The following is a 25,032-nucleotide window of genomic DNA, read 5'->3' on the forward strand; positions in this document are numbered from 1 at the left end:
AAGGGTTCCTGTTTTCCTTTTGAGGTACGGAACCTAAAAATTAAAATCAGTTAAACGAATATGGGCTTTGAAAAGCTAGCAGACAGGCAGATTCATTTCCGCATTCATAATAATATTTAGTATACCTATAGTGGATTCTAATCAGTCACTGGAACCCGAGATTAAACTTAACAACAATTTCACGTAAGCGAAATCAAGAGTAAATACTAGCAAGATAATAAACCAGATTATTGAATCTAAACTCTAATACCAATGCAATATTACAATTAATTATAAGATAGGTAGGTAGGTATAACGCGTAAAATTTAACTCCTCACGCGCCATTTTAACTTTTTGTCAGATTTCATGTCAAAAGTAAGATTTCAGCCCTTATTTAAAGGTGAACCGTATTTTGGATACGACAGTTGACCCATGGAGTTAAAATGGCGCGCGAGGAGTTTTTTTTCGGACTATCCATATTACGTCGCATCGGTAGTTCATTCTGGCATCGTCTGGTTACGGTTAGTCAGTCGACAGGAAGCGACTCCACGACGGTTAACGAAGCGGTGGTCGTTACTAGACACACTCATTTCCGGTCGATGCGATCGATAATAGTTACTGTACCTACCGTATTACTTGTATTTATACCTAAGAGTGGTTTCAGAATAGGTACGTTTTTTGCTGCACGTATTATGCTCGGTTTAGAATAAGCGCCACATTTCGCACACATTCGTGTACTTATGAGCTTTTTAGAGTTCCGTACCCGAAGGGTGCCAAGGGACCTTATTACTAAGACTCCACTGACCCTGTCCATCCGTCCGTCCGTCTGTCTGTCAGCGGGCTGATCTCGTGAACCATAACGTGAAAATTTCAAAATAACCGCCATCGAAAAAGTGTTTTTTCTTATACGATCGATGGTACGAAGCCCTTGGTGTGCTAGTCTGACTCACACCTGACCGATTTTTAAAAGTTCGCCTACGCTCGTTGGAGATACAACGATAACACCAACGACTAGCGGCCGAAGGAAGACGCGCGACGGTCGGACAAGTCGTCCGATGAAAAAATTCCCGATTGATGCAATTCTATACGTGGTTTGACTGACTGATCTTAGATCAACGAACAGCTCAAACTACTGGACGGATCGGGCTGAAATTTGACATGCAAAATGCAGATAGCTATTATGACGTAGACGTCCGCTAAGAAAGGATTTTTGAAAATTCAACCCCTAGGGAGTAAAACGGGGCTATGAAATTTAAGTAGTCCACGCGGACGGAGTCGCGAGCATAAGCTAGTAAATTATACTTGGAAAAATTGATGTGTCATTGATTCTCTAAGCTAAAACATTTTCGTATCAAATTCCTGAAAATTTACCCGCAGAGGTTGAGACGCACCGTAATAATAATTGAGAGTGCTATTTGCAAAAATCCATGGGGCGTATAGAAGTTGTGAGGCGTAGGAGGATTTAGGAGGCCAACCTGATCTTTAATATTATATTATGTCTTTCGAGTGAAGATAGGGTCTAGGGATATGAAAGCTTTCGTTTATTTGTTACATTATACCTAGATTTTTGTTTGTTTTTGGCCCCTTAATTTTTAACTTGTGGGTATACCTACATAAATGTACAATACATATAAGAAAAAACTAAAAATATACTTCACAATCTGTTATATTATAATATAACTAGCTGATCCCCGCGGCTTCGCCCGCGTGGTTTTATGTTTTTAAAGATCCCGTATAGCCTATGTCACTCAGGAATAATGTAGCTTAATACTGGTGAAAGAATTTTTAAAATCGGTTCAGTAGTTCCAGAGATTACCCCCTACCTCCTCTACTACCTCTTTATAATATTACTAAACTCCCCTCCCGCACGCGCACCCCCGCCTTGGTGACGCCCACTTCGCAACGGGCCGTGCAGCAGAAATCGTAATATTTTAATTTCGCCATAACTTCAAAACCAAACGTCCAATTTTAATCATTCAAAGACCAAATATTATCTCCATAAACTGTTCTTAGTGATGAAATCATTTATTTTGATAAGGATTAATAGCATGAGTAAAATAAACGCGTTTAAATGTAGTCCAAAAAAAATTCAAGATTTTTAAATAAAAAAATGGTTGCTGTGCCTCACTCGACATAGATGGGTATAGTGTGTCGCGGACTTTTTTGTAGATATTTATAAGATCTACAATTAATTAGAACATTTTATGGTTCTATCTTTTATAGTTTAGGCAGCGTACGCAAAATAAGTAACTTTTCTGGTTGATTTTTTACACCTTGTGTCCGAAAAACCCAAATATCTTACGGAACCCTATTTTTTCCAAAATAAAATATAGCCTATGTTACTCGTGGATAATGTAGCTTTCGAATGGTGAAAGAATTTTTAAAATCGGTCCAGTAGTTTTTGAGCCTATTCAGTACAAACAAACAAACAAACAAACAAACAAACAAACAAACAAACAAACAAACAAACAAACAAAGTTTTCCTCTTTATAATATTAGTGTAGATGTAGATATATCTATTATATCTATATACTAGTATCTATTATACTATAATAACTGCTATTAACAAGTTATTTTTAACCGACTTCAAAAAAAGGAGGAGGTTCTCAATTCGTCGGAATCTTTTTATTTTTTTTTATTTTTTATGTATGTTCCCCGATTACTCGATGACGCCTGGACCGATTTTGAAAATTCTTTTTTTGTTTGAAAGGGTATACTTCAAAGTTGGTCCCATTTAAATTTGGTGAAGATCTGATGAACATCAGAACTCCTCAACGGATAAGAGTAAATTGCTCGCGATCAGAGTAATAGCTTAGTAAACAGTAGATTTTTAACCAGTCATAGCATAATTCCATGGGGCCACTAAAAATTGTGAAATAATTTTTTTTTACAAAAAAAATAAAAACCGACTTCGATACACAAACACTAAAAATTGAATAAATTAAATTATTCTTCAATTTTTAGTGTTTGTGTATCGAAGTCGGTTTTTATTTTTTTTGTAAAAAAATTTTTAGAATATGGAAACAGAAAGTTTCTTACCTTCTTTTAGCTTAGGATGAGCTAAGAAAGAGTCATTCAATGTGGCCAATTCTCTTGTACACAATCTCTAAATTAAACTAAAATTGCACGTCTAAATCTATTGCTAAAAGGATAGCACTATATTTATTCCTGTTGATTTAATTTAGTTTAGAGATTGTGTACAAGAGAATCGGCCCCAATGTAAGTTTACAAATAGTCTACATCTTAAACAAGTCAAACATATTAATCCATCAAAGTTCTATTCCAAGTCGAAAAGGAAATCCCTATTTTCCCGTCCGGTCCCAAGATGAGTGTGTTGGATCGAGCATTTATTTGTTTATATTTATTAAAACAACTTTATTGTTAACAAAATTACAAAGAGTAAGCGTACAAGTACCTATACGCTTAAAAAACAAAGGGCGACCTTATATTATTATAAGGCGACCTAAGGTAAGGTATATATTTGGCATTGTTTATTATAAATCTCTCTTTTGCCACCTTTTGCACTCCCACCTCTCGTGTTGACTATCGATAGAGTAAACTGTGTTATTGACCCTTTAGTCCCTGTCGTCTATGGCCATTACAAGTTTCGGCCGTTAGGGACTAAAAGGTTCGGTTGAAGTTATTTTCTACAGCAAAATCGTACCAAAAAATAACTGTTCTATTTTTATGTATCATTTATCATAAATGGAAGTGACAATAATTTTAGGTGCTGTAGTCACACGACTTACTCATGTGCTGCACGTACTACACATACACCACATATGCGCCACACACGCACATCACACTCGCCATGCACACCCAACACACGCGCCATGCACACCCAACAAACGCGTAACACACGCGCCATAAATACGCGATAAATACGCCTCCCACGCCCCAGACATGCCCCATAAATGCACCACACACGCGTAACACACGCGGCACACACGCACAACACACACGCCTAACCCGTGCCACACACACGCCATACACGTACCTACATTTCATGCGCCTTGGATGCGCAACAAACGTACTACATACGTGCGACATACGAGACACACACACCACACATGTGTCACACAACACAGTCAACACACGCTTACACACGTGTAACACACGCGCCACAAAGGTGCCACAAACGCCCACACACAAGCAACTCTCGCGCCTCACACGTGCAACATATGCGCTTACAAAGGTGCCACACATACGCAACACCAAGTCAATATATTAGTTGCACAAGTCAATATTTATGAGACCTGACTTTATTTTATATTTACTTATTATACTGAATATTTGCTGTCTCTATTATTCCGTCGTCTTTATATTTTTATGCTGCCGAACTTTTGCTGTCTATTTAAAAATATTTCTTTGAATTAAAACGCTACTAGTTCAATTTATTAGTCGCCGTTTACTTTGTTAGTTGCCTGCAAAATAATAACCCTTTTTAATTCCTATATCCGGAAAACTGAAAGAAACTGACATAATTTAATTTTCGCATTAAACTGTACGATGGCGATGTTCAAAACATGTTTACGACTTTCCGCGTTATCACTCGGCGAGATAAAATATGTTATTATTCAATATTGGGCTTTATCACCAACTCGCAATAAACCTTAACGAGTTTTAGTTAAAGGACGTGAGTGTTTATAGCTCGCACACGGTGACTCTATTGACGTCAATAATATGAACGTTTTGTACATAATTACTTGAGTTTATTACATGGATTCCCACTCTCTGATTTTTATTAATTTAGTACCTACTACCTACCCGGTGAATTAATTAGTTGCGCGATGGCAACTGCATGTTAGGACACAGAATAGTGTAGTTAGTTCCTTTCAAGTACAGAAGTGTCATTCCGCAATAGACTTCTGTTTCTACAGTTGCTGTACAATTTTGAATTGATGATAATGATGATGACCTACCTACTCGTACTCGAATCAAACTAAAAAACTGGCCAAGTGCGAGTCAGGCTCGCGCACCGAGGGTTCCGTACTACTCGTCCTACTCGTATTTTTTCGGCATTTTGCACGATAATTCAAAAACTATGATGGATAAAAATAAATAAAAATCTGTCATAGAATGCACAGGTAAATTTCATAATAGGCCCTTTCATAATAATTACGATGCCCCACTTGATATAGTTATCTTACTTCGAAAATTTAAAATACCAATGATTAGTTCATGACGTCAATTTTTTTTTGTGTGATGTAACCCTAAATTGACGGTTTACAGATTTTCCCCTTATGTCTGCTGTAAGACCTATCTAACTGCCAAATTTTATGATTCTAAGTCAACGGAAGTTTCTTGACAGACCGACAGACAGACAGAGACAGACAGAGAGACAGACAGACAGACAGAGAGACAGACATACAGACAGACAACAAAGTGATCCTGTAAGGGTTCCGTTTTTCCTTTTGAGGTACGGAACCCTAAAAATCGCTTACTTATCTAAGTAGGTACCTAGGTACCTAAATAAGTACGCGATAACCCATGGCGCTAAGTTGGTCTGACAGGCGTGTCGCGAGAAATCAATAGATTCTTCGTAAAGTTTTTACACCCTACTTTATACATATACCTACCATTTGTTGTATCTTAGTAGCCCGCTTGAGTATGAGATACGTAAGCTGTCGTATAAACAGGCAATATATCCAACTTGCTGAAAAACAAATGTTTTGGAACATGTTGTTCTGAATATTTTTACAATACAAAATATAAAAGTAAGTAAGTAGGTACCTAATAGAACGAGAGCCAGCCTGAGCCAGACCTTCGCGATTTTATAAAAGCTGAAAGTTTCTCTGAGTATTACTATTCCGAAGAAAATATAAAAACTTTGGACTTTATAATTTTACGTAAGATCTTTTACACCCTTATTACCCGTTAACTCCCAAAGCCACCATAATGAAAACTTCATAGTCGCTGATCGTTCTTCCCTGTGTTGGGGACAATACGCAGAGAAACTTTCAGCTTTTATAAAATAATAAAGATCTGGCTTGCACTGGCTCTTAGTCCATAACAGTTTCACTGTAAAATTATTATTTGTTTGTGCAGGCATTATACCGTGTAGGTACAAGTTGTTTTGAAATTTGTTCATTTATCCTAAACTGGATGATGCCCGCGATTTTGTAGGCGTGAATTTAGGTTTTAAAAAACCGGCCAGGTGCGAATCAGACTCGCGCACGAAGGGATCCGTACTACAATCATATTTTATCGACATTTTGCACGATAAATCAAAAACTACTTACTAAATCTCGTTCAAACCAATTTTCGTTGGAAGTCCTCGGCTTCGCCTCGGCCTGCCAATGATATTGGGTCAGTAATCGCTTTATTTCAGGCCTGGAATCTAATGTACTATTTGTTGTTCGCTAGGTTCTCAAATAAGTAATGATATTGCGAACTGCTAAAGTTTTGTTTCATTCAGTTTAGTGGCTTTTGAGTGATCATTTTCAAGCAAATAAACCGAAAAACCGATACTTACAATGATTTTATAATGTTAAAATAATAAATCAAAGAAATATATTGTACCTATTTGAATAACAGTCGTAGTTCGTCTAAGTCCTCAAAGTTCTACCACACTGCAACATGCAACTTGCATCTTGGTTGGAACATTGACATGACTTTGGTAAGTAACTTAAATACGTACTCACTAGTAAATTTAGCCCAAGTAAACAAGAATATTATGTTTCCTTGCAGTGAGCAGTATAGAGTTACATTTAACTCATATAATACGGTATTTGACAACTAGTCAAATCAGTAACTTTTTATCAAACGTCAAAACGCGCGCTTAGTATGCGAAATTCTATGGAATACCGGTGTGTAACGTCACAATCATTTGACGTGCTTTTTTTAGTTTAATCGATAATTTAAAATGGTTAGTACACTTAAAACCAACAAAGGACGTGGATTTTACGTATTTTAGAAGACCCTCTATTTAATAATCTCTGAGAAATAATATATTTTTGATGTAGTCAAATACCCAATTAACCTCTAAATTAGTTTGCACTGTGTGAACTGTAATTTTTTTTATAAATTCGAACTCTAAAAGTAAAATAACTTTTAGTTGTCTACCGTATCTACCACACTACAAGTAGGTACACAACTTACCACAATATCATTTTCATTTTCTAAATATATATTTAGAAAATCTTTACAAATATGTACCAGAAATACCATTAGCGAACACTACCAATCACCGTACACAACACCATCAACGAATAAAACATATTCTATTATATTATTTCAGGTTGAGATCTTATTACTTACTAGCTTATGCTCGTGACTTCGTCCGCGTGGACTACACAAATTTCAAACCCCTATTTCCCCCCTTAGGGGTTGAATTTTCAAAGATCCTTTCTGAGCGGATGCCTACGTCATAATAGCTATCTCATATCTGCATGCCAAATTTCAGCCCAATCCCTCCAGTAGTTTGAGCTGTGCGTTGATAGATCAGTCAGTCAGTCAGTCAGTCAGTCAGTCAGTCAGTCAGTCAGTCAGTCACCTTTTCCTTTTATATATTTAGATTACTGATATAAAATATAGCTTACTGGACGATACCCACGACTTCATCCGCATGGACTTAGGTTTTCCTGTAGGATCCTGTAGGATCTTTGCTATTTTCTGGGATAAAATGTAGCCTATGTTGATCCCCGGAATGCAAGCTATCTCTGTACTAGCTTTGTCAAAATCAGTTAAATGGATGAACTCTAAAAAATCCCGTGAGGATTCATTGATTTTCCTGAATAAACAGTAGGCTACTTTGTCCGTCGGCGAGTTGCAAGCAATATCTGATCTTTTATCAAAATCGGTTAAACCTAAACGGATGGACCGTGAAAAGCTAACAGATAGACAGATAGATACACTTTTGCATTTATAATATTACTAGCTTATGGCCGCGACTTCATCCGCGTGGACTACACACATTTCAAAGTCTTATTTTAACCCCTTAGGAGTTAAATTTTCAAAAATCTTTTATTAACGGATCCCTACGTCATAAAATATATCTGCATGCCCAGCTCGATCCGCCCAGTGGTTTGGGCTGTGCGTTGATAGATCGGTCAGTCAGCTTTTCCTTTTATAGGTATATATTACATCGAAAGTATGGATTCCTTGCATATCTTCTGAAACACTAACGCTCGATCATGATTAAGCGTGCAAGGATCACCTGTCGCGTACATGATCAACAGGAAGAGATCCGGGCGAGGTTGGAAGGGACACGCAGGTCGCGGGGAAGGCAGTCGCCGCCCAACCGCCCTAGCGTTAGCCGTCTCGCGCCCTACGTCACGCGCGTTCCGACTACCGCGCTGATAACACACCTTTATCATTCCCATATCATTTTCCTAATAAAATAAACCAATTAAGATGATGTGAATGTTTTATCGGCTTGCGAGTCGCGCAACGTGAATAGACGCGGCACCGCGCCGTCATCTTGCCCAGGCGAGGTAAGTTTTCAAAATATATTTAAATATAGTCTGGAATGGCGGTGGATTGGAATTTCTTAGCGACACTTTTTAAATTGGTTTTGCAATATCTTTATTGCTTCATTTTTATACAGTGAGCTTATCTTTACGATGAAAATGATACTCGTGTCTCGTAGACACGCAAGGCTGTTGGCAGACTGTTTACTTAAATAATATGTAAAAACGGTTGCTTCTAACAATGTGCAACATTCACACACAAATTATCTATTGAACAATAAATCAATAAAATGCAATTAATAGGATGGATTAAAGAATATTAATGGATCTAGGTTTATAAGTTACGGATCACTGAATACATAGCACTAATAGATGTAGTAGGTAGGTATACAATTAATAACACAGGACGATATATATAATGACGTGTCATCTATTGTTCTCGTTATTATTACTATATTTTAGTAACGCTCCTATCAAATAAAAAACATTTTCAAAAGCTTTATTTGTAAATAAGATGATGCCCGCGATTTCATCCGCGTGGACATAGGTTTTTCTTAAATCCCGCGGTATCAAAATGTTTGATTTTCCGAGGTAAAAAGTAGCCTAAGTAGCCTTCAGGATTTTTTTTGCTGTAGTTCTTCTCGGTAGGAAGGGATTCAAAAGCACGTGTGAAAGTTTATTTAAATAAAAAATCTTGCTGTTTCTATTTTACCTGTGAAATACATAGGTTCCTACATAATACAACTAGAAGTAAATTAAAGAAAACTACATCTTTGTTCTGCTGAGTACATAGCATTATCTTTGTTTAGCCATTAAAGGAAAACTGTGAAACGGATTTAGTTTGGGTGTTAACTGCCAGAAAATTCTAGGTTCTTTGAAAGTAGAGACAATAATCGAGGTCGAAAATCTCTGCTATCGTGCTGCTAAAGTGATGTCATAGTTCGACTCAGGCAAACTTAATAAGTACCTACCTATTATAAATGCGAAAGTTTGTCTGTCTGTCTATCTGCTAGCTTTTCGTAGAAATCGTTTGAGTGTTCAGGCGTAAAGAATACATAAGTTTTGAGATTATTTTGTATTATTTATTACGGATAGCCCAGCGATAAAGGATATGGACCATCATAGGTTAGAAACTCGGCCGTTTGTCCCTCTTTGCACCCTTTTCACACCCCAAAGCTGGTTCGCCTCTCCGAGCTATTCACAAATAGTCCTGGAATATTTCTGGAATATATCAACATACTTAGGACATGGACACGAAAAATTTCGCAGAATTTAGTTACCTACCTGTGGTTGCAAAATATCTAAAATACCTACAAGTTTTATTCGAGATATTGGCAAAAATAAAGTTTGTTTTTTAGTAGTAGGTAAGTACCTACAATACTTTTTCCGTATTTTGTCATGTCAAAAATAACGAAGCAGAATCTCATAAAGTTAAAAAAATACTACATTTTAATCATCGACCCGGGCTAAAAAGCGCGTGTGTTAGAAAAAGAAAAACATTAGTTCAGCGTAATGTAGCTAAACGTAGGAAACACTCGTTTGCTACGTTTTACGAAAAGTGAATTTTAGCACTTACAATCACAAGTGCCAAAATTCATTTTCCGTGAAAACTAACCAGCGAAATATCAGCTCTATTGATCTTGATCATAATAATTATGTAGCATACGATTGTAAGTGCGAAAATTGAAAAATCATTTTCCGTGTTAAATCGCCTGCGAAATGACTGTGAAGAAAAATAATAATTTTACCAAATGAAAATTATTTAAAACTAGATGATGCCCGCGACTTTGTCCGCGTGGATTTAGTTTTTTTTAAATCCTGCGGGAACTCTCCAATTTTCCGGGTTAAAAAGTAGCCTATGTCCTTCCCCGGGATGCAAGCTATCTCTGTACCAAATTTTGTCAAAATCGGTTGAACGGTTGAACCGTGAAAATCTAGCAGACAGACACACTTTCGCATTTATAATATTAAATATAGAAGTTATTAGCCATGTTAAATGACTAATATTCCCTTTTCCTCTCCAACTAAGCGTCAAGCTTGTGCTAGGAGTAGGTACGACAATAGTGCAACGGGCGGGGTTTGAACCGTCGACCTTTCGGTTTTCAGTCCACTCCTTTACCCGTTGAGCTATTGAGGCTCTAATTATGTATGGATTCGCAATCATGCTCCTCGTTAGTGCACAGTATACAACAACAACATACCTACATTATAAGAAAGTACAGTACAAGTAAGTTCTAGGGCAGTCGTGAGGTTCCGTGCGTTCAGTCGCCCACAATTAATAAGGATTAGCTTTTCGTTTGTGACATTCGGTATTGACCACACATACCTATGTATATTGATGTCGTGATTGCTTCGGCGTACACGTTAAGCTATTGGTATGCCTAGGTTATAATCAAATGAAATTCCAGGGTGGTACGCTAGTGGTTTGTGATCTAGATAGTTTGCACGAGAGAACTACTAATATTGTAACAAATACCACTAATTCTAAGTACAATTGTGCCACATACGCAACGTTAATCTAATTGGATAACTGAATTATGTATTGAAATTGGTATAGTGAGCATAGACAATTACTCCAATTACAACAAAACAGGACCTAAGTGATGAAAGTACAAATGGTATTAAAACCGGTCACTTTTTAAGTCAAATGATCGCCTACTTTTTCTTAAGAGCTCGCTTCATCGAAGCAATAACTCGTTGGCGGGTGGAAATTTTAAAATTTCTATTTCCACAGATGATGGTTTTTGCTTGAGATACAAGATTCTTTAGTCAAAAACGGCAAAGTGAAAATTGCAAATCGAGCGCTTAAGAAGGCCCCTTCTTACGCGCTTCTCCATACTATACATATAATAAATATTCGCCCTTAAATTTTTATGATTAGTAATTAAAAACTTATAATTTCATAACGGCCTCTATCTCACGGCACCTGTATCCTACGAAACTGAAAAATACATAAGTACAGTAACATTTCAGACAATGATCCTTTTAAAAGACCTGTCCTAAATATACATTCCAGCATCAAAAGTTTTGGATTTTTACCATAAAGTATCGATTCTCACTCAATTTGACAATTTAAGTTTCCTGACACGTTTAATGGCCCAAACTTTATCAAAATCTTATTGGCATTAACTAGACCGCGCCGGAAACGTGACTCTGTCAGAAAAGGGTTACCATATATTTAAAACTTTACTCCGGCATAAAAAGTTCATTATACGTAGCGTTCAACATAGCTCGGCACAGCTTTGAATTTCTGCTGTTACGGACAACTTGTCAGTTTTTAAAGTGACGTCGAGCCAGTAAAATTGTGGTTTAGTATAAAATATTTTCAATGAAACATTGCCAGTTGCATTGTCTAGACTCTAACATATATATATATATATATATATAAAAGAAAAAGCTGACTGACTGACTGACTAATCTATCAACGCACAGTTCAGACCACTGGACGGATCGGCCTAAAATTTGGCATGCTATTATGATGTAGGCATCCGCTAAGAAACGATTTTTGAAAAATCAACCTCTAAGGGAGTAAGATAGAGTTTTGAAAGTGTAGTCCACGGACGAAGTCGCGGTTATAAGATAGTTTTAAACAAAATTTATAGATACGTATGGTAACACTCTTTATTCTAAGGGTAAAACTATAACTTGGTAGCTTCGTACATTTAATTTATGTCTTACAAACTTTAATAATTATTTATTACATTTTCGATACTCAAAACCTTATACGCTGACAGCTTACTTACTTTGAATTACTGGTAGGCTAGCTAATTCTCTGAGTTAACACTCAGGATATTTGTATACCGACTAACAATTGGGTTCTTAAGGGATAGGAAATGAAAATTTTTGTCAACGTTACTCCATAAGTCCGTCAAAACTGAACCGATTTTGGCCATTCTGCTTTCTTTACAAAGATTTTATTTACAAATACAATCTTTTTAATCAATTTTTTTCCTCTTTCATTTGATATCCCACTCGATATGAGAGCAACAAAAAATCAGAGACGCCACTTTTTGGTTTTAACATCCGGCATATTGATTTTACTCATATAAATAATGTAGTCTATATCACCCGGACAATAATAACGAATCGATTGTCACCTCATTCATCAAAATTGGCTCAGTAGTTTAGGCGGTACAGTAGAACATGCATAAATACAAACATATATACATAATCTTACTGTTAAAATTATAACCTTTCCTTTTGGCTTTACCGTCTTCGGGTGAAAGACCGACTTTTTGTTGTATAAATCTTTAGTACATAGTTCAAAACTTTAGGTCATTTGAATTTCGAGTAGGTACGAGTAGGTATTTATGTTTCAATACCTAGGTAAATCATAACAATCGCCTCATACATAAAATTAGCAAAATGTTTGTACATCGTCGGAATTTATTATTACCAGATAAAGTTAGGCACGATAACGTTCAATATAAGCAATAAAACGATAGCAAAAGCTAATAAGTAGTGATAACTAATAACTATAAAGCCTATTTTCAGGGCTAAGTACCTATGTGTAATCTGTACTATAGGCAAGTGTACTCAAGGCTGTATATGTCCATCACCTAATATGTCTACGTACTGAGCAACACGAGGCGGCCAGTCAGACAATTACGATGGGGTTGCTTGACCAATTAGGAAAACTGGTCCAATAAGTACTTACAGGCTGTAAACACAAACGTATCACGACTTGTTCAACGAGCATGTCGTTTGTAAACAATACCCGTAGTATAAGATTTTACGTCTCACCAAACGTTGCTAGAATTCAAGAGTCGAAACACAATAACATCAAAGTAAAATGGACCTAAAGAGCCTTGAATTGAAGTCAAATATTCAATGCCACTGATTTTAATTTCCCAATGTTTCCGCTTGGAGCGCTGGCTGTAGACAAACTTGAGCTTTAAAACAAGGTATTTAAGATCCAGTTTACTGTAACGCGGAAGTATTTCGACTCTCGAATTTGGTTTGGTTTGGTGAGACGTAAAATCTTATACTACGGGTACAGAATTGGCTCGCTTTGGAGAATGTCGTTATTTTTTTCATGGTTCATGTATGTATAATTATGTGAGTTGCTTTATTCCACCATAACTTCTAAATGCCTGAAAAGATTTGGACGTATGGGGTATCGTTAGAATCCCTGCATCATCCCGATTCCTGAATGACACTGCTGGCTATAATTTTTAGGATTCCGTACCTCAAGAGGAAAAATGGAACCCTTATAGGATCACTTCGTTGTCTGTCTATCTGTATGTCTGTCTGTCCGTCTGTCCATCGTGTCTGTGAAGATTATCTATAGGGTACTTCCCGTTGACCTAGAATCATGAAATTTGGCAGGTAGGTAGAACTTATAGCACAAGTGAAGGAAAAATTCAAAACTCGGTGCGCGAGTCTTACTCGAACTTGGCCGGTTTTTTCCTTTTAAGATACAGAACTCTGATTATTAAAAAAATCGATACAATATTTTTGTTACAGTAGTTAGTAGGTAAGCTGCCAAGCAATTAATTTTCGAGAGAGAATATGTCCTTTCATTTTAAGGGTTTCAGAGTCTGCCCTTGTGTGCCTTCCAACATCAATGGTCTACACCTATATATATCTGTAGGTACATCTATATTATCTAAACAAATGAATAGTTTAAAATATAAATTATAACTAGAATAGCCTATTTATCTATATGAATATGCTATGTTAGAGGGTATTTGCTTATGACAGGACTTTAGGAGAGTTACGGATACAATTTAAATGAAAATGCATTCTCGACGGAATGCGTTAGGACATACCTAAGTATTATCTTTTTAGAGTTCCGTACTTCAAAAGGAAAAACGGAACCCTTATAGGATCACTTTGTTGTCTGTCTGTCTGTCAAGAAACCTACAGGGTACTTCCCGTTGACCTAGAATCATGAAATTTGGCAGGTAGGTAGGTCTTATAGCTTACATTAGGGGAAAAATCTGAAAACCGTGAATTTGTGGTTACATTACACAAAAAAAAAAATTGTGGTCATAAACTAATAATTAGTATTTTCAATTTTCGAAGTAAGATAACTATATCAAGTGGGGTATCATATGAAAGGTATTCACTTGTACATTCTAAAACAGATTTTTATTTATTTTTATGCATCATAGTTTTTGAATTATCGTCCAAAATGTCGAAAAAATACGACTGTTGTACGGAACCCTCGTTGTGCGAGCCTGACTCGCACTTGGCCGGTTTGTTTTTTTAGCTTATCAGTTTATATAAAAAAAATGCCATTTGTTTCCTGTAGGCCACGCGGGCGAAGCCGCGAGCAGAAGCTAGTGGTAGTATAAGTGAAAAAATTCACAGCAGTAGTATATATAATCAATTTTAAAGGAAAACTATCAGGGCTATGTAAAGTTCACAGGTTAAGGAGTTATATCTGTTTTTCGAGGATTGTGACTACGGAACCCTACACTGCGCGTGGCCCGCCACGCACTTGGCCGGTTTTATTTCTCTTTTTTACACCAGCACGCTAGCCGCAAAAAGGTCGGTCGGATTTAGTAGCGACACATAATTTGCGTCGCTGGCTCGTGCACCTTTGGCCACGATTCTGGTATAGACATTGTAGGAGTAAACATGTCTCTGAATTTGCAGAAAATAACAAAGCCCAAATCCATTAAGCCTTACGCCTGTGTTCTCGGTTAATCTTGGCTCCTCACGCTTACAATATTGGAAGATGGACGGACGGACGGACGGACAAGGCGGTTTGATTAAGCTGGCTTTGTTGATATACCCTTGCCCTTATGAACCTAGGTTAGGTTATATTAAAGTAATGGCATGATTACTTCTTGTACCCAACGTTAACCTTTAATACCATTGATTTTATGCCAACCACTGACTGCATTATAAACTAATTGATCAAAGCCACGGGTTTGTAGACGTACCTACCTAAGTAAACCAAAAATATTAAACTAAGTAATTTTTATCTTTTATTTATAGGACTCACAAACCCGTGGCAAGATTAAAATGTAATTAGTAGTTAACTAAGTATAACAAAATCTTTACCAAATTTTTCTCAAGGATTGCACATTAAAAGAACGAGACCTCTAATAAGTTAATGACCATAACTTGAGTAGTAATCCATCACTTTCTTTGCGGTCTGCAAAATTTCTTTTTATATAACTCTTCACTGCGGTTTCTAAGTACATATATTATTTATCACAATCACAGTCAATTTGTCGGTGTTAAAAGCTTCCATAAAAATATCATAGCAAACTAACATCAGAAATTAATAAATAATAGTAACATTATATCTGTAAATAAGTAACTTATCGACGATTACGGACTATTTGATATTTAATAATGATAAAGAATACCTACATTTAAATTTTGAACTTCTTGCAACTGATTCGGTATGCGGCATTGGACCTAGTCAGAATTTACTGGAGCAGCTTCTCCTATAGGTACACCTAACGGATGATTTATGCTAACACGTGGCGGACGCGAGCCGTGCCACGTACGAGGCGCGGACGAGGCACGGATTTAAAACATTTTATATGAAGCAGTTTATGCTTCACCGTGTGGCGTCCGTCATGCGTCTGTGTCTCATCACTACGGACACCACATGGTGAAGCATAAATTGCTTCATCTACAATGTTCGTGATGTTTTGAATTCGTGCCTCGTCCACGCCTCGTACGTGGCACGGCTCGCGCCCGCCACGTGTTAGCATAAATCTTTCATCAGAGAACAAAAAATAAGAACGCGTCCCCGCCTTTCAAAATATTCTATTTATTTTTGTACAGCTACCCACGCAAAGAGCGCGGATAACTTAATTGACATTTCGTTTTTATAAGGACTGATTACTGTGAGCCTGTGACCTTCGCAGCCGTTGTGACAAAATAAAACAAATGGAATAGTTTTTGTGCTTATACTGTTGTCGAGTAAAAATATCAACCACTGGTTATCATTTATATTTTACAAAAAACGTAAAGAGCAAATCAATCAAGGACGTTGTCATTTGAAATTTTAGTGAACTAGATGATGCTGCGCGTCTTCGCCGACTTGGATTTAAATTTCTAAAAGTCCAAGGGGAACTCTTTGCTTTTTCGGGATAAAATGCCTATGCCCGTCTTTGGGATGCTCGCTATCTCTGTACCTAACAGATGATGCCCGCAACGTTGTCCACGTAGATTTATGTTTTTTAAAAATGGTGCAAAAAGTAGTCTATGCTTGTTATGGGATGCAAGTTATCTCTGTACCAAATTTCGTGAAAAATAGGTACCTAAACAGATGAGTGAAAAGCTAGCAGACAGACACCAGACAGACACACTTTCGCATTTATAATAATATCAGTATGGATTATTATAGGAAGGTGCACTAGATACATACTTAAACGAAATCCAAGGATACATAACAATAATTATTTTGTTATTAAGTACTTTATAGCAGTTTCGTTTGGGTTTATAGGTATGACGTGTTTGTAAAGTGTGTGTGTATGTTTGAGATGTGATCCTATAAGGTTCCGTTTTTCTTTGGAGATACGGAACCCTAAAAATAATTAAGACTTCTAAGAATCCATGATCCATCATCACATACCTACAACAGCTTATCGCACTAAAACTTGAACTTTTGAAGGTATTTTAATGGGACAATAATAATAATCAATTCTTAGCACAGACAATATTAATTATCATAACCATGTCTCAAATCAATGGCATACAAATGATATTTTTTTCATTTTGTTTCAGATATAATTGTGGAAGACATCAAAAACGTTGAAAGATTCATTGAAATGTGTTTTATATTAATATTTTTTTCCAATTTTCATAGCTATTAATATACTTGTGTGTACGTTTATCTTCCTTCTCCTTGTGCTGAGGTGTAAAGTTAAATACTTTTAACAAATGTGCGAAGTGTAGTAAGTGTGAAGAAAGATGAGCTTTTTCACGTCACTGGGACAGTATGTGGCCGGGATGGCTGACAGCGTGGCCGGGCTGGCGTTGTCGCCTCGCCGCGTTCCGCCACCGCGCCATCGCTCTGCTGACGAGTCTCAGCAGCAGCCGCAGCCTTCCACAGCTACTATGAGAGGTAATGACGAAAGATCAGCTTCACTGGGGCAGTATGTGGCCGGGATGGCTGACAGCGTGGCCGGGCTGGCGTTGTCGCCTCGCCGCGTTCCGCCACCTCGCCATCGCTCTGCTGACGAGTCTCAGCAGCAGCCGCAGCCTTCTACAGCTACTATGAGAGGTAATGACCACAGATCAGCTTCACTGGGGCAGTATGTGGCTGGGATGGCCGATAGCGTGGCCGTGCTAACGTTGTCGCCTCTCTCATCAAACTCATCACTTATTTAACCCCTTTGAGGTAGAATTTTCATAAATCCAGTAGTAAAAGAAATTTACTGTAAAAATGTCAAGTTCCTAACATCAGCGGTTTAGGCTGTGCATTGATAGATCAGTCAGACAGGATAATACTTTTTATATGTATAGATTGTGATCGCAAGATCCCCTCATGTATTTAGGTATTTACCTACATTCCTAATCATGATTATTCATGCCAATTATAAAATGAGAAGTTGAAATACCTAACTACTAATCTTATAGGTATATCATATCCTGACGTTATTGTAATGGCATTTAATTTGGGATCTTATCTAACTTATAAGTAAGTTATTAGTAAATAGTAACTGCTGATTATTATCGCTTTTAATTCAAATCGGCGGGGGCAGGAACAATAATGACACTACGAGCTTCCCCGTGGCCTTGTCAGTGTAAATATCAGCGACTTTCTTACACCGGTTATGAAGCTAGATCGCTCCTTTAATCTCGAGCTAACTAGGTATATATACAAGGGCTTACTATTTGTTGGCATCAGTTGTTTGATATCCGAATAACAGAGACCAAGATGTTCAAGTTTGTAGTGTTGTGTGCTTTCCTCGCTGCGGCGTCAGCTACCCCTGGAGCGTTGCTTACATCGCTGCCATACGGCGCGCCTGCAGTGGTTCCAGCGCCGGCAGTGTACTCGAGCTACCCTAGCAGCTACTACGGCTACTCGCCATCCGTTGTATCTGCTGCGCCATTGCCTTACTCCTCGCCTTTCGGTTACTCTCATTTCATCAAGAAACGATCTCTTGCTCCTCTAGCTGTAAGCAGCTACATCGCACCTTCCGCATACTTGGGATCTGCTCCTCTGGTCAACTCCTGGGCTGGTGCCTACTCTCCTTACGCTGCAACCTACGGCAGTCATCTGGCCACCACTTACTCGTCACCTCTGTACACCACTGCACATCTGATCAAGAAGAGGTCCGCACCGATCGTTGTGCCTTCAACATACCTGGCATCTACTCCCTATGCTGCTGCTCCCTATGCCGCTGCTCCCTACGTGACTTCAACCTACGGCGCCGTTGGCCCCTTCGTGTCAACTCCCTACTACTCTGCCGGTCCTTTGGCCTACTCGAGCTTCATCAAGAAGTGATCTGCTCCTCTGGACGTCCCGTCGGAGGAATAACTCATCTGGTACAACTGAGCTAAATTTCAACAATGAAACCGCAACGTAGCTTTAATGCGATTCTGAAATATTTTACAACAACTACTGTGCATTGTTGAAATAAAATTTGTACATTTGTAATAAGTAATTTTCTTTTATTTTACATCTAGCTGCTGCCCGTGGGAACTATTTGACTTTCCGGGATCAAAAGCATCCTATATACGTCTCTAAAATTTAAACTATCTCTGTACCTTTCGTTAAGATCGAACCAGTCATGATAAGGGAATAAACATGATAAATAGAATTATTACTTTCACATGTATGGTTAAATAGGATAAACAGCGATTCCGAATAGTTTGGCCAGTGCTCAAGTTTTAGCATAATTTGAATTTAAAATAAAATAAAATTCTTTACGTTACGTACGTAAAAAGCGTTCTTGAATTTATTATGTCGATTGTTCTTAGAAGATATATTATTATCTCTATCTTCTTTCTTTCTATATATAAAAATGAATCGCTGAATGTGTTGCTGATCGCAAATCTCGAGAACAGCTGAACCGATTTCGCTAATCCTTTTTTTATAATATTCCTTGAAGTACCCCCGTACTTACGGAGTTCTTACGGAGACAAATTTTTAAAAAATTGTAAGTTATAAAAAAAATAAAAAAATAAAGAATCGACTGTTAGGCGGTACGAAGTTCGCCGGGTCAGCTTGTAGTACTTATAATAAAACTTGATCATGCATGCGACTTCATCCATGTGGATTTAGGTTTTTAAAAATCCCGTGAGAACTCTTTGATTTTCCGGGAACAAAAGTAGCCTATGTCCTTCCCCGGGGTGCAAGCTATCTCTGTACTTACAAAATTTCGTTAAAATTGGTTAAACGGATGGGTCTTGAAAAGCTAGCAGACACACAGACACACAGATACACTTTCGTGTTTATAATATTAGTACCTACCTACCGTACGTGTTTCAATTTACGATTTATGTTTTTGTGGAATAGATTTTCATCCTAGTTTATAATAAAGTAATAATATTTTCGTACCACTTGCTCAAAAAAGTGACATTCAATGCCACAAAAAGCGTACATAACAATAGTCATTTTTAATCTGTTAAAAACAGGGAAAGAAAGTTGTACTGAATTTCATTCATCCCCTAGGGAGAGAATGTGATTTAAATTTGGAATACTTAGGTACCGAAATTTATACTGAACTTTTTTTTATTTTTTATTTATTCAGATACAAGATAGCCCTTTACTGCAATCTCACCTAATGGTAAGTGACGATGCAGTCTAAGGTGGGAGCGGGCTAACCTGGAAGGAGTATGGCAATTTTTATTAAACCCATACACCTTTGGTTTCTACACGGCATCATACCGGAACGTTAAATTGCTTGGCGGTACGGCTTTGCCGGTAGGGTGGTAACTAGCCACGGCCGAGGCCTCCCACCAGACAGACAGACTACATCTGTGTTTTTTTTTTAAATTACCAACATAAAGAATGTTTAACAAATCCAATTTAGACACAGCAAGAACCACGAAGGTTTACACCATTGAGTTTGTATATAAAGCATTATACATCTTTTTGAAAAAGGAATACGCATTTATTATGCAGTTATGATTACTAAATAAAATTACGAAAACCGACAAGGCCGTATGAGATTGATTGCCTTTGCTTTTCCGACAAAAAAATATTAGTCTAGGAATTTGCCGCGTTTTTGTTTTCTTCAAATACATAAACGTTAAGTTTATTTTAATTTATTTTTATAAATAAGTTAATGTTCTAAAAATACGTTTAATAAATGCTTATCTCATATTATTATTGTGTTATTTTTTTCGCAAATGGTACGAAAAGTAGAGTATTTACCTCGGTGATAAAGCTGTCTTAGTCTTGGGTGAACTTAAATCCCTCGCTACACTCAGGACTCGTCTTAAATCCCTCGCTTCGCTCGTGATTTAAGTTTTTAACACCCTCGCTACGCTCGGGAGTAAACCTCGAGTCCTTCCTTACGCTCGCGATATAAATCGTCACCCGCGACAGAAGACACTGCTTTATCCCCTTGGTTAATAATCTACTATTATCAAATTCAAAAGTAGTAAAATACCCAATGGCATTATAACACACAAAATATGCCAGTTTTGTAAAAAATGACATCAAAGTTCGTAAAACTTTGCAAGGCGTTATTTCACGTTTCTTTCTTTTTCCGGTGTTTTCCCTGTTTTATCTATACTAATACTAATATTATATTATAAAGAGGTAAAGTTTGAAAGTTTGTTTGTAGGGGGTACTAATAAACCGATTTTGAAAATTCTTTCACCAGTAGAAAGCTACATTATTCCTGAGTAACATAGGCTATATTTTATTAGAAAAATATTGTAATACTCAAGCTACCCGTGCGATGCCGGGGCGGGTCGCTGGTATTATCTATACTTCTATATTAATATCTATAGGTAGGTACTAAACTAATAAATAAAATGGAAGTGTCTGTCTGTAATTTCGAAATAACTACCTCAAATTAAGCTCATATGGTTATTTGAACTGAATCACTCGTTTTTAAAATTTTTGTCTGCCTGTCTGTTTGAACGGGCTAATCTTCGGAACGGCTGAACCTATTACCAGGGAGTAACATAGGCTACTTTTTTAACCGACTTTCAAAAAGGAGGAGTCATGTTTTTCTACCTATATACATCGAAATCTCCGAGATTACCGAACCGATTTGCGTAGTTTCTTTTTTATTTGATAGAGAAACTTTCCGACATTGTTCCATAAAAAAATTGGATTCCAACTCCTCAATCCTGTTGCTGCAGGGGACCGTCATAAATTGAAATTGGAGATACCTACCAAGTAAACCTATCGTTGAACCCAACTCCTCAACCCTGATGCTGTAAGGAATTGCATCCCTTAATCGCGGTGTTTTAAAAACTGACATACTAAGTTGGTTAGAAAAAGGAACAACTAAACCGACGCGATGCCGCTTGCTTCCATATCCTACTAACATTCCTATTTGCATTGGGCTTTGAAATCGGTACTTGCCAGCGGGACAGGAGTGGAGAAGGGGAGAAGGCGGGTAGAGACTTAGGGTGAGATCTATAGAGCGCACTCTGACTTAGCTTAGACTTAAGACAGAGTTAAAACGAGACAGAGCTATATCTCTCACATAAATTTGTCTCGTTTTAACTCAATCCTAAGTCTAAGCAAAGTCAAAGTGTGATCTATAGATCTCAGCCTTAGAGAGGCGCGAGGGCTGCAATGCAACAGATCGACGTGATTGTTTTGCATGGGTATAGTTAAAGCACTGGAGACTGGAAAGTGACATAGGCTACTTTTATCTCGGAAAAATCTAAGAGTTCCCACGGGATTTAAAAAAATCTATATTTCAGACTAGATGATGCCCGCTACTTCGTCCACCTGGATTAAGGTTTTAAAAACCCCGTGGGAACTCTTTGATTTCCCGGGATCAAAAGTAGCCTATGTCCTTCCCCGGGATGCAAGCTATGTGATGGTAGGTATTTATTTTGGGATCTTATCTAGCTCATAAGTACCTAAGTGTTAGTAATTGCGGTTTGTACTATTACTTTTTATTCACATCGGCGGGGGCAGGAACTATAATGACACTGCGAGCTTCCCCGTGGCCTTGTCAGTGTAAATATCAGCGACTTTCTTACACCGGTTATGAACCTAGATCGCTCCTTTAATCTCGAGCTAACTAGGTATATATACAAGGGCTTACTACATGTTGGCATCAGTTGTTTGATATCCGAATAACAGAGACCAAGATGTTCAAGTTTGTAGTGTTGTGTGCTTTCCTCGCTGCGGCGTCAGCTACCCCTGGAGCGTTGCTTACATCGCTGCCATACGGCGCGCCTGCAGTGGTTCCAGCGCCGGCAGTGTACTCGAGCTACCCTAGCAGCTACTACGGCTACTCGCCATCCGTTGTATCTGCTGCGCCATTGCCTTACTCCTCGCCTTTCGGTTACTCTCATTTCATCAAGAAACGATCTCTTGCTCCTCTAGCTGTAAGCAGCTACATCGCACCTTCTGCATACTTGGGATCTGCTCCTCTGGTCAACTCCTGGGCTGGTGCCTACTCTCCTTACGCTGCAACCTACGGCAGTCCTCTGGCCACCACTTACTCGTCACCTCTGTACACCACTGCACATCTGATCAAGAAGAGGTCCGCACCGATCGTTGTGCCTTCAACATACCTGGCATCTACTCCCTATGCTGCTGCTCCCTATGCCGCTGCTCCCTACGTGACTTCAACCTACGGCGCCGTTGGCCCCTTCGTGTCAACTCCCTACTACTCTGCCGGTCCTTTGGCTTACTCAAGCTTCATCAAGAAGTGATCTGCATCTCTGGACGTCCCGTCGGAGGAATAAGCATCTGACATTATGACTGTACCTAATTTTCAACAATGAAACCGCAACGTAGCTTTAATGCGATCCTTTAATATTTTACAACAACTACTGTGAACATTGTTGAAATAAAATTTGTATATTTGTAATAAGTACCATTTTCTTTTATTTTACACTAGCTGCTGCCCGTGGGAACTATTTGACTTTCCGGGATCAAAAGCATCCTATATTTGTCTCTAAAATTTAAACTATCTCTGTACCGTTCGTCAAGATCGGTTCAGTCATGATAAGGGAATAAACATGATAAATAGAATTATTACTTTCACATGCATGGTTAAATAGGGATAGACAGTGGTTCCGAGCGGTTCATCAAAGGCCCAACTCAAGAGAGTTCGATCAACCAACCCCCTTCAGTTTGACCTGTGCTCAATTTATGAAACATTTTGAATAAAAAAAAAGCAATTCTTTACAAATAAAAACGTTGTTGAATGAAAATTTTCTTAGCAGATTTATAATAAAACTTGATAATGTCCGCGACTTAAATCCCCTGAGAACTTTTTGATTTTCCGGGAACAAAAGTAGCCCATATCCTTCCCCGGGATGCAATCTACCTCCATCAAATTTAGTTAAAATTTGTTAAATGGATGCGCCGTGAAAAGCTAGCAGACACAAAAAGAGACAGATGACACTTTCGTATTTATAATTAAGTACGTATTGTAGGTACGTTATACGTGAAGAACTGTAACATTTTGCTTTAATTCACGATTCGTGATCACGTGTGTTACGTTATCATATTTCGCGTAGGTATCTCTTTCCATTTTTACCCAAATTTATAGTTATATATAGGTGTATAGATTTACTAGTTACCTAAATAGGTATTGCAATAAATAAATCTTTTTATTGCAATAAACAAATCTTTGAAGCCAGAAAAAGTTACGCCTTTGGCACACTGGTGCATTCGCACCACTCCGCCAAAGACATCGTCAACAACAACAACAAACGGCCTTGCTACAAGCAACATTAGGTATTCTAGTTAGCTAACTTATATCCCTTGAACAAGACGCCTTTATTAAATAATTTAAAGAAAAAGTTTCTTAGCTACAGGCAGCTTGAAATTACCTACTTCCGTTTACCGTTCAGACACCCGAGCTTCACGATAGAATCTGCTAAAAATCAGGCACTGCGCTATATGATGATGAGGGATCGCTTAAGCGATAGCCGCTAATGTGAGTCCAGCCAAAAGCAATAAAGTTAGGATTAAAAACATAGGAGGACTATAGGAATCGGCTAGTAATCTTCATACATTGTTATTGATCCTCATGAATTATGAGGATTTGCCATTATTGGTGCCTAATCATAAATATCCGAAGAAGTTAAATAAAAAGATTACGTTCACAATTTAGTACAAGGCTAAGGGTTTTAAAACTTAAGAGGGTTTAAAATAAACTATGGTTCTTATAATTTCACTACTAATCTAACTATAGTCTTGCTAGCTTTCAGATAATCAACTTTGATAAACTTATTTCATTTGGTGGTAAAACTGCAGATTCAATTAAGTAGGAAAGACTGGCCGGTAACACAAAACATGTTGTAAGTTTGATTTTTCTATCTATGACTGTATATGATTCATCTAAATGTATGCTGTAGCATTCAAATACCTACATCTCTAACGACCAAAATTAATAATAATCAGTCTGAAATCCCTTGATAGCTTAGTTAGCAACCTTAATTGCCTAAAATTTTAGGTACTAGGTATGGCATTCATTCTTTAACAAATAACTTGCAAAGTAACTTACTTGTATTCGCAATAACGTAAATGTAACGGCAAGCGGTATATTAATTATTATTTATTTCA

At 37.7% G+C, this 25,032-nt stretch overlaps 4 protein-coding genes across 5 annotated transcripts in view; 3 read left to right on the forward strand and 1 right to left on the reverse strand.

Moving 5' to 3' along the window:
• Nucleotides 1-25,032, reverse strand: part of Pfdn4 (prefoldin subunit 4) — a 331,489-nt gene that overhangs the window by 94,358 nt on the left and 212,099 nt on the right. The gene's annotated exons all lie outside the window — the stretch shown is intronic.
• The window catches only part of unc-13-4A (BAI1 associated protein 3), an 84,196-nt gene continuing 67,394 nt past the window's right edge, over nucleotides 8,231-25,032 (forward strand). For both annotated transcript variants that reach the window (XM_069503158.1, XM_069503159.1), the window contains exons 1-2: nucleotides 8,231-8,414; nucleotides 17,088-17,586. In XM_069503158.1, coding sequence (XP_069359259.1) covers nucleotides 17,274-17,586 — 313 coding nt within the window. In that variant the 5' untranslated portion in view covers nucleotides 8,231-8,414; nucleotides 17,088-17,273. The remainder of the gene's footprint in view (nucleotides 8,415-17,087; nucleotides 17,587-25,032) is intronic.
• LOC138403286 (cuticle protein LPCP-23-like) lies at nucleotides 18,225-18,956 on the forward strand. The gene has a single exon (XM_069503177.1). It carries the CDS (start codon nucleotides 18,244-18,246, stop codon nucleotides 18,811-18,813), a length of 570 nt encoding a protein of 189 aa, XP_069359278.1. The 5' UTR covers nucleotides 18,225-18,243; the 3' UTR covers nucleotides 18,814-18,956.
• On the forward strand, nucleotides 22,349-23,532 carry LOC138403285 (cuticle protein LPCP-23-like). Its single transcript, XM_069503176.1, has one exon. It carries the CDS (start codon nucleotides 22,599-22,601, stop codon nucleotides 23,166-23,168), a length of 570 nt encoding a protein of 189 aa, XP_069359277.1. The 5' UTR covers nucleotides 22,349-22,598; the 3' UTR covers nucleotides 23,169-23,532.

This window comes from Maniola hyperantus, chromosome 14 (assembly GCF_902806685.2).
Source record: "Maniola hyperantus chromosome 14, iAphHyp1.2, whole genome shotgun sequence".
Classification (NCBI taxonomy): domain Eukaryota; kingdom Metazoa; phylum Arthropoda; class Insecta; order Lepidoptera; family Nymphalidae; genus Maniola; species Maniola hyperantus.

Bases quoted from the DNA above. Each gene is read 5' to 3' on its own strand.
- LOC138403286 (XM_069503177.1), top strand. From the start codon at position 18,244: ATGTTCAAGTTTGTAGTGTTGTGTGCTTTCCTCGCTGCGGCGTCAGCT.
- LOC138403285 (XM_069503176.1), top strand. From the start codon at position 22,599: ATGTTCAAGTTTGTAGTGTTGTGTGCTTTCCTCGCTGCGGCGTCAGCT.